Raw genomic sequence first — 15,051 nt, 5'->3', positions numbered from 1 at the left:
CAGCCCTTCCTTAGCCTTGTCTGGTCAGTCACTTTCAGATGTGTCTCCTGCAACATAATTACGTCCGCCCTCAGAAGCCCATGCTTTTCACGCTATCTTCAACTTTCCTGATAATACTATCAACCTAACCTTGGTCACTTGATGCATGTCATTTAGAGGCAAATCTCCCCCCTCCAGAAAAGTCAACAGTAACTGACAAAACCATCATGATTTCCGATAAGTATAGTGCAATTCACCGCAAGATACTGCTAGTCATAACAAATCCTGGCACCCGTATCCACTGTGGATTTGAGGTCTCATAAAGAGCCTCTAATTTAGTTATGATCCCAGACCAGACCCCACAAGTTTGTTACGGTCCTGGATGATACCCGCAAATTTTGTTACGGTTTAGTTAGGGGCCACTATTTTGTTGTAAAATAAAGTAAATTTGAAATCCCAGTTTTTAAGAGAATAAAATCTCAAGACTCCACGCGTGATTCTCCGCTGCCCACGACGTGTCAGAGAATAGCGGGAGGGCGTCACCGACATTTTTCACGACCTCCCGCTATTCTCCGCCCCCCCCCCCCCCCCCCCCCCCCCCCCCATGGCCGCCCCATGACACGAATCATTGCTCGCCGTTTTTTACAGCGAGCAGCGATTCTCCCCAGGCCGATGGGCCGGGTTCCCAGGCCTTTACGACCGTTTTTACGGCAGCAACCACACCTGCTTGCTGCCGTCATAAAAACAGCCGCAACGTGCCCGTATTGGGCATCCAGGGCCCCGATTGGCATGGCAGTACCACGGCCGTGCCAAGGGGGGCATGGGCCCCGCGATCGCGGGCAGTGCGTCCATAACGGACGCACTCTTTCTCCCTCCGCCGCCCCGCGGGATCAGTCCGCAGGGCGGCCGAGGGAGATGATGGCCCCGCGCATGCGCAGGTTGGAGCCGTCCAACCCGCGCATGCGCGGCTGATGTCATCGTGCGCGTCAGCCAGCGTGATGCTTGGCGCGCGGACTTAGCGACGGTCGCTAAGTCCGCGATGCCGTGCTTCACGGGGCCTCGCTGCTAGCCCCGCCCGGGGGGGAGAATCGGGTCCCGGGAGAGGGCGCGGAGGCTGCCGTGGAACACGGCCAGTTTCACGGCAGCCTTTACGATTCGCCGCATTTGCGGAGAATCGCGCCCCACAATTTTGAACTGACCATGCAAAAGTCAACAAAGCAAATTCAACACGATCTATCTTATACTCTAACATCCAGAATTAACATGAGGTAAACATGATATAAGAGGTAAACTGTGGTTGAACACACTACAAACTGCATGTTAAACGGCGGATACAAGCAACACAGATCCCATGAATTTCTCAGTAACCCATCCGGACGTCAGTGATCACTGTAAGTCACAAAAATTCTTTAAAACTCTTTCTTCCTCACAAGGGATTTCAGCTCCTCTCTGTCAAGGATACGGGGCTGGATTCTCCGTAGAATGGATTCCGACACCGGGTTCTGTGCCGGTGACCAGGGTGGAGGTTCTGCTTGGGCAGGTGGGGGGTGGCCAGGGCGTGGGATGTGGGGTCGTAGTTGGTGGGTTAGGGTTCGTGCACGGACGGCGCCATGATTTACGGCACGACCGGTGCAAGTCGTCAGCCCTGTGCATGCACGTCCGGGACCCGGCCATTCTCTGGCACGATCCGCGGGAGTTTCATGTGGCGCCGGTGCTAGCCCCTCACCGGTACCAGAATCGGTGAAGGGTTTGCGCCGAATTTCCTGTCGAGAACCTCCCGCTGATTCTCTGTTCGCAGCGGCACTTAGCCGCAGAAACTGAGAATCCAGCCCACGGTCTCCAATTTCTCTCAATAGCTACTCCACCCCAGACTGCCCTAATGGCTCCTTGCCTCCTCGTTAGTCAATCTTCTCATGAGACTGCATCTCACTGGATTCATAAGGCTGAACCCCTGCATCTAATGATCTGAACTATCCCAGTTTTTTAGCTGCTCTGAGCAGAACACCACTGCTCCTGGGCTATCCACAGCCCTAGCATCCAGCTCCACTGATCAATGACTGCTCCGGGGCTTTGATGAGCCCCATCTCTCAGCAGCATGGAGCTGCCAATAGCTTCTGGGACTTCCTGGTATCCAGACCCACTGCAGCATGGAGTCAGGGATATTCTGTCGCCTCTTGAGTTCCTAATGGTTTTTTCTGCGACCCAGCTAATGACAGCATCTCAGCTGCCACCTCTTGACTATAAGCTGTTCACCACGGGTTCCTGATCACTGCTACACTCGGCACCTTTAACAGCTCTGGGACCTCTTAATATCGCCCTGACCTGAGACAGGATCTGGTGTATTAAAACATTGGTGCAGTCTGTGCCATAGATGATACAATTTCCAGTTAACCTAGGGGACTCCCACAGGTGCTTTCCCACAATAACACCACACCAAAATCACACAAACAAAGATTCTGGGTGGGATTCTCCGTTGGCGGACACCAAAATCAGAAAAGGCAATTGAGTGGAGAATCGGTTTTAATGCCAGAATCGTGGCCAACACCGGGTTCACGCTAAATCGCAATTCTCCGGTACCTAGATAGAGGCGCCAATGCGTTCTACTCCGCATTTACAATAAATGCCGTTGGCATATCATTAGCGGGCCTGACCCGGTATTGTCCAGTCAGTGCCTTGCCAATTCTCCGCCTCCACTGGGGAGAATTCTCTGCGGCGAGGTTCAATTGTGTTTTTAAAAATCATGAAACAAGCGCCGTTCCTGATGAGTGGGAGGGAGGGGGCACGGAAAGTGTCCAACATCGTCATAGTGTGCAGACAGTTGTGCCGCTGGCCGGGGTTCTTCTCCCAGGGCCGGTGGGAGAAGCAGAGGGTGCCCAGGAGTTGGCCGTGGGGTCGTAGTGGATGGACACCATTGCCGCAGCCTGCCAGGCAGCCATGCGGCTGCACACGCCGCTGACTACACTGTGAACCTAGCGCCATGTGTCGTATGGGTGTCCCCCAGGCCACCCCTCCTAGGTACCCTCTGGCCCCTCGCAATCGGTCCCATCTTGTTGGCTGGGATGAGTGTGTGTGGGGAGTGAAGTGCTAATATGTGGCTGCAGCTTGTCAACCTCTCGAGTGTCAATCCTGACCCCAGCAAATTAAACACTATTTTCCATTGGAATCGATCGCATTCCATGTGGTGCCGGTTCTAGCCCCTCAATCTTTGAATCGGTCCAGGTGGGGCGCCAGTTTTGCTGTTGTAGACGTCCACAAAATCCTGCCCCGGCGTCAATACTTAGCGTCTCAGGAACAGAGCATTCTGCAGATAGATATTCTCACCGCAGATAGTAGCTACATTCAACAAAGAAAGTGAACGCTGGTTTGATGTGACACTGTCATGTGAGTGTCCCTTTAAGAAAGGTTTTGTTTTGCCACATGACTTGTAGCATGGCTTCAGTGATGTCATTTGTGGGTGGAGCTGGGCTGTGGCTGGCAGGTGAGAGGGGGCTTAGCGTTGTGGTTTCATTTTCGGTTTGTTCGTTTGGACTGCAGAAGAACAAGCAATGTTGGAAAGCACTGTGTTAAGCTGCAGGAAGTTTTCCCTGTTTTCTCTGTTTATTTTTAAAGCTGTTCCAGTGAACTGAAAGCACATTGGGTGTGGCAAACTGCCTTGGTAGCCTTAAAGCTGGAGTTTCTTTCCTGAATGAGTTTTGAATCTACTGGTTGGAAACTGGACCAGAATCTCAGGGAAAGGGCTGTTCCATTCAAGTGAGAATACAGTGTGCTGGGCCATGCCCATGAAAGAGGTTTTGGTTTTATTATATTTTTCTATTGAATTGGAACAGCTAAGGGGGATTCATTAAGAGTTATATACATGGATTACTGTAGCTGTTGTGTTTTTTTTCATGTTTGTAATTGATAACAAATTCTTGCTGAGTTTTTTATATATGTTAACTACATTCTTATAATAAACCTTGTTTTGATAAAAGCACCGAGGAAATCCGATGAATCACATCTGAAGTGGAGGCTCTTGTGCTCATCCTGGCCAAATTTAACATAAAAGTTTTAGGTCAGGTGAGCTTCATAATACACTTTGGAGTTTCTAAGCCCAAAACAACACAGTGAGCCTACCTTGGAGTATATTATGGTCCATGCATGTTTTACTAACAAATAGAGGATGCCTTTCATCGGCATGCTACGGCAAATTATGGGCCAGTATTTCTCAGCTTTTCAAAAGATATATTCAGAATTGAACCATCCTGTTCTCCACTGTTTTACTGCGTCTTTTAAATGTAAATTCTCTCGCAGGCTGATCAAATTTCTGATCATTTGACTGAACTGGACTTAGATGATAATTGCCTCGGTGAACTGTGTGGAAAAGCGATACTGAATGCCTTACACGAAAGAAAAGAAGGTACTTTCAAAATGTGTGCTATTAGCCAATCAGTTTATCAACCACTTACAATTTCTCTACAGCTTTCTTTACAGTAAAGGAGGCAGCCATTTGGAATATTCACAGGGGAATGAGGAGGGTGTTTGTGGGGACATGTCCTGAACTGGAATCACAGAAATGTGATTCTCCCAGACGTCTTGAAGACATTAACGGAGCATTTTTTTAATTATTTGCTGCTGGCTGCCTGTTGAGTGGGAAGTCCTGTGATGCATAGCTACAGCCAAGCAACAGAGAGGTGGAAGGGGTGGAGAAATTACAGGGAGGGAGGATCATAGTCGGTGGAGTCTGGGGTGGGGGGGCATTGAGGGGCCTGTTGCGGATCATTGAAACAAAGTCAATTAAGCTTGTTAGGCCAGTGGAGGAAGGAGTATGGAAACACCCCTGTTGCTCTTGGCCCACAAGCAGTTCTATAAAAGCACTTCCATTGTGGATCTGGCTATATTCACTCCTGTAGCCCTGGAAACCCAACCAAATGGGTTAAAGATTAAAAGCTTGTAAAAATGGAAGTGCATATATTCCTTAAAACCTTTTAACCACTAACACATCTCCTGAGAGTGCGTTGGTCCTCCACACCCTTTCCCACCTCCATTAAAACCAGAATTAGGCAGGTTGAGGTTGTGTTTGAAATGTTTTACATTTAAATTTCTCGTCTGACTCAGAAACGGCCTTGGGGAGGTTTGAAGTATTCCCATTATGTTTGTGGTGACCAGGAAAGAACCCTGTCCCGTAGGTAACATTTTAAAAAGATCTTAAGTTGTTTACACTTACCCTTATCAAGTCCATGCTGGCTGACTTTGATTAATTATACATTTCTAAATGCTTATTAATCTCATCTCAAATACTGTTCTAAGGGTTTTCCCCCCCGTGGCCCTACACTGGTGCAGCAATGAAGATTCACAGCATTAGCATTTCACCACTGTAGAACAGCACCTATTCACCCAGCAGGTAGATGTAGTCATTGAACTTAGGGTTACCCATCATCTGAATCCAGCCACCACTGCAGAGAGCAAATGTTGTTCTTTCTGAGTCCTGTGAAAATGCACTCAATCCTGAGAACCGAGGACATTACCACTCAAGCTCCTGTAAATAATTGATGCACTAATATGACAATTAAGGGGTTTATACTGCTGATCGTCAACCCTTCCGCTACAAAAACGGAGGGGTGAGGACCAAAAAGTGTCAGTTCAAGACTTTTTGGGCCAGATTTAGTGGAGGAGATGTGAACGTTCAGTTGGGAAACTGCCAAGCCCGGCAGACCTGTCTCCTTTAAAAGGAGCCATATCTTGGTTCTGGGGAGATGAGGGCGGAAGGAGTTGGGCCCACCATCTCCGGTGGAAGATGAGAGGTGGCCACAGAGGTGAGATATTACAGAAGTGGGCCTTGACTACAGCCCAGTTGTATTAAAGGCTAGATGGGCCTCTAGCCTTCACCCCTCAAAGAGACTCACACCACCTAATTCCATGCCCCCTCATATTCCCCAACACCATGTTAACTCCTTGCCCTCATGTATCCTCCATAGCCACTTATCCAGTATCCACAATGGGAAGACCTCAGGGACCATAAGTAGAAGAAAATAATTAAACTTCTAACTATCTAATAGATGTCTCACTCAAACACACTTGGTACTGAAAATAAAACCTATCATTCATGTGCCCATTCAAAAATTTTAAATTCCCTCAGGATGTCAATCTGTTGTTAAAAACAAACAAACATCTATTTCACTAACTATATCAAAGGCAGCTAATCCGCTGGGTGGCATGGTAGTACCGTGGTTAGCACTGTTGTTTCGTAGCACCAGAGTCTGCGGTTCAATTCCCGGCTTGGGTCACTATCTGTGCAAAGTCTGCACGTTCCCTCCGTCTGCATGGGTTTCCTCCGGGTGCTCCTGTTTCCTCCCACAAGTCCCAAAAGACATGCTGTTAGGTAATTTGGACATTCTGAATTCTCCCTCCCTGCATCCGAACAGGCGCCGAAATGTGGGGACTCGGGGCTTTTCACAGTAACTTCATTGCAGTGTTAATGTAAGCCTACTTGTGACAATAAAGATTATTATTATTAAACTGTTGATCTATATATATATAGCCCACTGCTGAAATAAGCAATTTTGGACATGTTGAAACTCAGCCTAGCATTCATAACAGGCTCACTTGTAATACCAAATCTTGATAGGAGTAAACAATGGAGTTGAATTTGCAAGAAAGGATGTCTAATATTTCTTTTCTAACCTATATCAGATAGCCTGTCAACCAATGCACTCTAGCATGCATCTTGTTTATACTCTAGGTAAAAGCTGCAGTTTCTTTTTCAATCTTAAAGTACTGGGGATTTAAATCACTTTGGATCATGACAGTTAAACAGAACTTAAATCCACCTTTCACAAGTATTTACTCCTCCTTCATAAAACCATGGTTCCCACTCTGTGGATTAAGACAGTGAAAATGGGGTCTGTTTGAATGCAGCACTAATTTCAAATGGCCCAGCAGATTCTGTGTTTCGAACCCGGGTGATTCACACCCCACCCCTCCTCCAGCTGGCAATAATGGGATTTCCTAAAATTGGGGGTGAGGCTCCGTATCCAAGTCCCACCCAGTTTTCAACAAGTTGTGAAAATTAAGGAATCAACTAATTGGGAATGTGTTCAGGTGAATGCATAACTAAAAGACAGCAAACTATTTTTAACCAGGAATTGGTTAGGAAGACAGTTTTACTGAGGCCTTTAATATGCGGATTCATCTAGCAACTCCGTATACAGGCATCTCCCTAAGAGAAGTGGATAACAAAAGGGCTTAGAGTTTCAGAAATTAAAGCACAGATGGTAAAAGTTCAAAAGAGAAGATGAGGGTCAATTTCACACTGATATTCTAAAGGGGTAAACTCATGTAAGAAATTTCATTAAGAGAGACCGCTAAGAAAAATGTTCAGATAAGAAAATCTCAAAAGTAAAAGTATATTAGTGGCAGGCTTCATCGTATATGCTGAGCTGAGCTGGTCCAATATCACAGCTATACACAGCAGGAAGCTGTGTCCATTCCAAACAAGCCATTGCCTGGGAAATCCTGTTTGGACCACCAATTGTTTCTATTCTAGACCAGAAGCCATCCCAAATGAGATATAGCTGTTGAGCATGGTAACTATTGTATTTTGTCTATAGTTGTAAAACCGATGGATGCTGTTTGGGGAGGTTTAGCTCTCAATTTAGGAAAATAGAATGGTTTGGAACTGGGTCAATTTCACAATATTGTGTGTAACCATTATTGTAATTAAGTGTATTTTTTTTTTAGTTGCCTTTCTTGTTCTGTCTTTTATTTTTTAATAAACATTTATTTTGTTTAACTGTTACAACAAGACTGGAAACTTCCTCACTGGTCTTCACGCCTTTCCCACATTATAACAAAAAAATACAGTTAGGAACCACCATTCCCTTCCAGGATTTGGAATGCCCTAAAATTTAACATCTGCTGGGTACTTCACAAGTATTTGAAAAGAGTCGGTGACAATCTGGGCCTTCTGGAGTTCTGTGGATGGACCAGAGAAGCTGGGGTTATTCTCCCTAGTGCAGGGAAGATTAAGGGGAGATTTCTTAGAGGTGTTCAAGACTGAGGGATTTTGAAAGAGTAGATAATGTGAAGAGGCTCTGCTGGCAAGAGGCTTGGAAACCAGAAGGCCCAGATTTAAAATAGGTTGAAAAAAAGTCTGAGGAGGCAATGAGGTATTTTCTTATGCAGTGAGATATTACTAGAACAATTTGAATGTATAAAATAAATGTCCCAAGGTGCTTACGGTCTAGAATGCACTTTAAGAAAGGGTGGTGGAAGCAGGTGCAATAGTTACTTTCAAAAGGATGTGTACTTGAAAGAGAGAAATTTACTTAGCTACACGGAAAGAGCATGGGCATGGGACTAACGACATTGCCCCTACAAAGGGCCAGCACAGAGATGATGGACAAATAGGTTGGGATCTTCCAGCCATTTCTGCCTGCCTCTGACTGCAAGCCCCCCACTCCCCCCCCCCCCCCCCCCCCCCCAACTGCAGATTCCCCAGTGGTGGAAGGTGTAAGCCATGGTAAAATCTGTCGTCCACGATGGAGCCGGAAAATCCCACACCAGCCAATCGTGGATCGATTCCGCCACCACAGCACTCGCTGCAGATGGGGAGGGAGGGGGTGCAGTTCAATAAATCCCATCCATAGTCTCCACCTGTATGATTCTATGAATAATGGCTGAGGCAGTGCATTTACGCTACTTTAGGATTCATGCAGATTGGATTCATGGTGGTTAACACTTGTGGCTTGTAGAATTTCACATGTGTAAGATTGTGAAAGATCCCGATACATCTCTTGTCAATAAAACAGAAGGAAATATTGATGGTTGATTTATAAATCAGCCTTCATTCTATTTATTAACTACGTTAAAGGCACAGAATAGCCAATACACTCTTTGGGAGAATGACCTACGATTTATTTTCCTTTCCAGCAAGTTGCCAAGTTTGACGATCAAAGTGACGGCCCAAATGAGTGAGGATACCTTCAGCAACATTTTGAAAAAATCCAAAAAGCTCAAAAAAGCAAAGCGGAAAAAGAAGGTAAGCCACAGTGCGTAACAGCTGCAGGAGGGCATGATAAACTAATTTACACACAGAGTTTGTGAACTTAAAATAAAAAAACAAAATATGCCCAGTGCATGAAGAAAAAGGAGAATCAAACAGGGAAGCTTGAGCAGGAAGAATTGACTTTCTGGGGGGTGCAGAAGTTATGGAGTGCTTGGCTCACAGCAGGTGCTAGGCATATAATCGGCAGTTACTTGGGCGTACCAAATGATAGTGAATGAGGGAGGTTGTGACTATGTTGGCTCACCTGATCCATGAAAAGCTGCAGACAGTCATCCATCCATGCTATACCATCAGTGGCTATGAGGATTGCCACATACCTTAACATGTATTCCATTAGGATCCTCCATAGGACATATAACCCTAAATCATGCTGCTATGGAAGTACCTGAATCCATATAAGAACTTAAGAAATAGGAGCGGGAATATGTCATATCCCCCTTCGAATCTGCTCCACCCTTCAATAAGATCATAGCTGATCTTTGCCTACAGATAGGCAGGTCGTATTCCTAAAATCTGAATGAAAATTGTGCCATGAGACATAATTGTTTTGTTGTGTATTTAAAATCGTAAATTTACTATCTGTCATCAGCGTTTAGTTTTTACTATATAGAACTCAACCACCTTGGCCCCTTGGTTTCCTGATCAAACCTTTCTCTGCCTCCTGATTGGCCTATTAGCCTCTACCTTATAAGTGACTATCATAGAACATAGAACATTACAGCGCAGTACGGGCCCTTCGGCCCTTGATGTTGCGGCGACCTGTGAAACCATCTGAAGCCTATCTGACCTACACTATTCCATTTTCATCCATATGTCTATCCAGTGACCACTTAAATGCCCTTAAAGTTGGCGAGTCTACTACTGTTGCAGGCAGGGCGTTCCACACCCCTACTACTCTCTGAGTAAAGAAACTGCCTCTGACATCTGTCCTATATCTACCACCCCTCAATTTAAAGCTATGTCCACTCGTGTTGGTCATCACCATCCGAGGAAAAAGACTCTCACTGTCCACCCTATCTAACCCTCTGACTATCTTATATGTCTCTATTAAGTCACCTCTCAGCCTTCTCCTCTCTAACGAAAACAACCTCAAGTCCCTGAGCCTTTCCTCGTAAGACCTTCCCTCCATACCAGGCAACATCCTAGTAAATCTCCTCTGAACCCTTTCCAAAGCTTCCACATCCTTCCTATAATGTGGTGACCAGAACTGCACGCAGTACTCCAGGAGCGGCCTCAATCACCCTGCTGATAAAGGCTAGCACACCATATGCCTTCTTAACAGCCCTATTAACCTGGGTGGCAACTTTCAGGGATTTATGTACCTGGATGCCGAGATCGCTCTGTTCATCTACACTACCAAGAATCTTGCCATTAGCTCAGTACTCTGCATTCCTGTTACTCCTTCCAAAGTGAACCACCTCACACTTTTCCGCATTAAACTCCATCTGCCACCTCTCAGCCCAGCTCTGCAGCTTATCTATGTCCCTCTGTATCCCATAACATCCTTCAGCACTATCCACAACTCCACCGCCCTTCGTGTCAACTGCAAATTTACTAACCCATCCTTCTACACCCTCTTCCAGGTCATTTATAAAAATGACAAACAGCAGTGGCCCCAAAACAGATCCTTGCGGTACACCACTAGTAACTGAACTCCAGGATGAACATTTGCCATCGACCACCACCCTCTGTCTTCTTTCAGCTAGCCAATTACTGATCCAAACCGCTAAATCACCTTCAATCCCATACTTCTGTATTTTCTGCAATAGCCTACCGCGGGGAACCTTATCAAACGCCTTACTGAAATCCATATACACCACATCAACCGCTTTACCCTCATCCACCTGTTTGGTCACCTTCTCAAAAAACTCAATAAGGTTTGTGAGGCATGACCTACCCTTCACAAAACCGTGTTGACTATCGCTAATCAAAGAGATATTACATATCCAAAGGCACAGTAAGAAGTCTTACAACACCAGGTTAAAGTCCAACAGGTTTGTTTCAAACACGAGCTTTCGGAGCACGGCTCCTTCTTCAGGTGAAGGAGCCGTGCTCCGAAAGCTCGTGTTTGAAACAAACCTGTTGGACTTTAACCTGGTGTTGTAAGACTTCTTACTGTGCTCACCCCAGTCCAACGCCGGCATCTCCACATCATGGTATCCAAAGGCAATTAAGGAATTGCAGTTTAACCATTCACAGAAGGATAGATTCAAGTTGTCAATCTGAAAAAGATATGGGGCTGAATTCTCCGCCCCCGCCGTGTCCTGCATTCTCCGCCACCCGAGATTCGGAGAGGCGGGAATTGCGCTGCGCCAGTCGGCGGGCCCCCCGCAGCTATTCTCTGGCCCGCGATGGGCTGAAGTCCCGCCGCTGACAGGCCTTTCCCGCCGGCATGGTTTAAACCACCTCTGGTACCAGCGGGATTGGCGGCGCGGGCGGGCTCCGGGATCCTGGGGGGGGGAGCAGGGCGATCTAACCCGGGGGTGCCCCCACGGTGGCCTGGCCCGCGATTGGGGCCCACCAATCGGTGGGCGGGCCTGTGCCATGGGGGCACTCTTTTTCTTCCGCCGCTGCCATGGCCTTCACCATGGTGGAGGTGGAAGAGACCCCCCTCCCCTGCGCATGCGCCAGTATGACGTCAGCAGCCGCTGACGCTCCGGCACATGCGCGGACTTCCGCCGGCCGGCGAAGGCCTTTCGGCCCCGGCTGGCGGGGCGCCAAAGGCCGTTCACGCTGGCCGGCGGAGTGGGAACCACTCCGGCGCGGGCAGGGCTGGCTCAAGGCACCGGCAACTCGGGCAGTCGCCCGGGGCGCCATGTGGTAGGGGGCGCCAGAGACTCGGGTCCCGCGCATGCGCAGTTGGGCCAGTGCCAACCAGCGCATGCGCGGTGGCCGCCCTCCCCGCGGTGGCCGCCCTCCCACGCGGTCCGCCCCCTCGGTCCGCCCCCCGCCCCCTCGGTCCACCCCCCGCCCCCTCGGTCCGCCCCCCCCCCCCTCGGGTCCCCCGCCCCCCCCCCTCGGGTCCCCCGCTCCCCCCCCACGGGTCCCCCGCCCCCCCCACGGGTCCCCTGCCCCCCCCCCACGGGTCCGCCCCCCCCCCTCTCGGGTCCGTCCCCCCCCCTCTCGGGTCCGCCCCCCCCCCTCTCGGGTCCGCCCCTCCCCCTCGGGTCCGCCCCCCCCTCTTGGGTCCGCCCCCCCCCCCTCGGGTCCGCCCCCCCCCCCTCTCGGGTCCGCACCTCCCTCGCCTCGGCCCCGCCTCGCCTCGGCCCCGCCCCCCCTCGCCCCCCCCCTCGGCCCCGCCCCCCCTCAGCCCCCCCCCCCCCTCGGCCCCGCCCCCAGGCCCCGCCCCCAGGCCCCGCCCCCCCAGCCCCCCCCCCCCCCCCCAAGGGCGCCGAAGTTCAGCTTGCCCGGGGCGCCAGCAACCCTAGGGCCGGCGCTGGGCGCGGGCCTAGCCCCTAAAGGTGCGGAGAATTCCGCACCTTTGGGGAGGCCCGACGCCGGAGTGGTTCATGCCACTCCGTCCCGCCGGGACCCCCCGCCCCGCCGGGTAGGGGAGAATCCCGGCCATGCTTTTGTTTCTGTTACACTGTTATTCAATTACAAGGTACCAGAAAACTATTTAGGATTAACCATGGTCAAGAGATATTACATATCAACGTGTATGTATACAAATTGCCAAACCTCAGTGCTAAAATCTTGTGATGCTCTGAACAGGGGATTAAACAATATTATTGATGAGATGGTGACTCCCTTAAACTCAGGCAAAGGAAACAGTTGAGGGAAAAAACAGAAGGAGGAATCTTACGGCAAGGGTGGAACCGTAAAATGTAGCAAGCTGTTCAAAGCTCTATTGGCTTCCGTGGGACTGTAAAATCCACCAGCGTTAAATTCATGGGCCATGGATATACCGTAATTATTAAAGGGGAAATAAGTTTGTTTTAGTGATGCAGATTAAAAGGAGACAATAAAGGCATTGTTATTTAATGAGATATGCAATACATTATTCAGGTAACAAACATTTTGCACATCATCCACATGAACATCAATTATTTTACATTATATAGACAAGAATTCACAACGTGCAGATTACCTTCAGTGGGCAATTTAATTCATTTTAGTGAATGAACAAATCTCCTCATCTCCCTGCCCGTACAAAGAATGGTTGGAACATGGTAATTTTGAACCACGGGAGCAGCACCGTGGCGCAGTGGTTAGCACTGCCGCCTATGGCGCTGAGGACCCGGGTTTCATCCCGGCCCCGGGTCACTGTCCGTGTGGAGTTTGCACATTCTCCCCATGTCTGCGTGGGTTTCACCCCCACAATCCAAACATGTTTAGGTTAGGTGGATTGGCCACGCTAAATCGCCCCCTAATTGGGTTCTCTACATTTAAAAAAAAAATTTGGAACCAGGGAATGTGAATGATAATAAGAAATGCAAATTGCAATCTTAGAATCTGTGGATTTCCTATGGGCTATCGCTTTGTGGAGAAGACTGCCACCTACTGCAACGCAAACTCAATTCAAACAGTTACAGAGAAAATTGATCAATTGCTAATTTACCAAAGAAAGCAAATGGATTTGAATTTGCAAAATGTTATTTTCAAAGATTACATGAAGTCCCAAAATGGGCTAGTTAATTAGGCTGAATGGCTTTTCATTTTCATACAATCAGAATTCCAGCAGTTGACCTCAGATTCCCTGAATTAACAGGGAAAAAGTGACCAATGTTCACTATCCCGAGCGATATCCTGATGTCGTTGTGAATGTTGGATGAAGACATTTTGGGGGAAAGTTTTACCATCATTCGTTGCAGAGTTGATGGATGAATGATGATGCTTTGCAGAATGACCAGGAGGGTACCCAGTCCCCATGGAACCCTACCTCAGCAAGCCGCCAATGTTTTCAGGATGAGAAGGGAGAAAATTGTAAGAAAGAAATCTCACTGGATAATCTAATATGTTTTGCAGAAAAAGAAGTAATGTAATGGATTGATGGATCAGTGACTTCCAGAAGTATCGGATCCAGTTTTATACAGAGCTTAAAACCTCCAGTTTCTTTTCAGTTTGTCGACAAATAACACATTCTTGGAATCTTGAAAACAGACATTGATCTCGTTAGTAGATGGTGCTTGACCTACATAAGTGTTCTGTGCTCTGGCGAAAACTGCACAGAAAAATGAAGTGCTGCTCCCAATTTTAAAGAAACTTGAGGTCCATTTGATGTATTTTGCATTTCTTTCACAGCTTTTAGCTCAATGCTGAAGAAAATTAGAGCGTATGCTTCCAAGTAAATTGCCCTTTTGTGCAACAGCACAGTATATATTTAATAAACTGTTGTTACGGACAAAATAAATTGGTTTTCTTACTGTCCATGCTCAGTGTGTTTTCCATGTGAAGTGTGTGTGTATTTTCTTACCCTCAGAAAGATAATCCCAATTTAAATAATTCCAGCAGAAAGCTTTTTTGTTAGGTTTAAAATAAAGAAGGATATTTACTGTCCGAAACTTGCTGGAAGTTTAAATACATTGTCTCAATCACTCGCCTCGTACACATTATCACTCACAAAAGGATTTGGTACTTCATAGAACAGTACAGCACAGAACAGGCCCCTCGGCCCTCAATGTTGTGCCGAGCCATGATCACCCTACTCAAACCCACGTATCCACCCTATACCCGTAACCCAACAACCCGCCCCTTAACCTTACTTTAATTAGGACACTACGGGAAATTTAGCATGGCCAATCCACCTAACCCGCACATCTTTGGACTGTGGGAGGAAACCAGAGCACCCGGAGGAAACCCACCCACACAGGGGGAGGACGTGCAGACTCCACCCAGACAGTGACCCAGCCGGGAATCGAACCTGGGACCCTGGAGCTGTGAAGCATTTATGCTAACCACCATGCTACCCTGCTGCCCCAGATGAAGAATAAGCAGTACAATTCCAATGTATACTTTACAATGTCTCAATTTCTTTTTTGTGGCAGGCCGATAGTTTCTTAGATGAGTTGATACTTTTAGTTGAATAG

At 47.9% G+C, this 15,051-nt stretch overlaps 1 protein-coding gene across 1 annotated transcript in view; it reads left to right on the top strand.

The window, feature by feature from the left end:
• The window catches only part of LOC119976360, a 110,446-nt gene extending 96,054 nt beyond the window's left edge, over positions 1–14,392 (top strand). The window contains exons 9-11 of the mRNA XM_038816844.1: positions 4,270–4,375; positions 8,887–8,995; positions 13,991–14,392. Of these exons, the coding sequence (XP_038672772.1) occupies positions 4,270–4,294 (25 nt within the window). The 3' untranslated portion in view covers positions 4,295–4,375; positions 8,887–8,995; positions 13,991–14,392. The remainder of the gene's footprint in view (positions 1–4,269; positions 4,376–8,886; positions 8,996–13,990) is intronic.
• Positions 14,393–15,051: the final 659 nt, after the last annotated feature.

Source organism: Scyliorhinus canicula, chromosome 13 (assembly GCF_902713615.1).
Source record: "Scyliorhinus canicula chromosome 13, sScyCan1.1, whole genome shotgun sequence".
Classification (NCBI taxonomy): Eukaryota; Metazoa; Chordata; class Chondrichthyes; order Carcharhiniformes; family Scyliorhinidae; genus Scyliorhinus; species Scyliorhinus canicula.
This window is presented reverse-complemented; position numbering and strand designations above follow the sequence as displayed.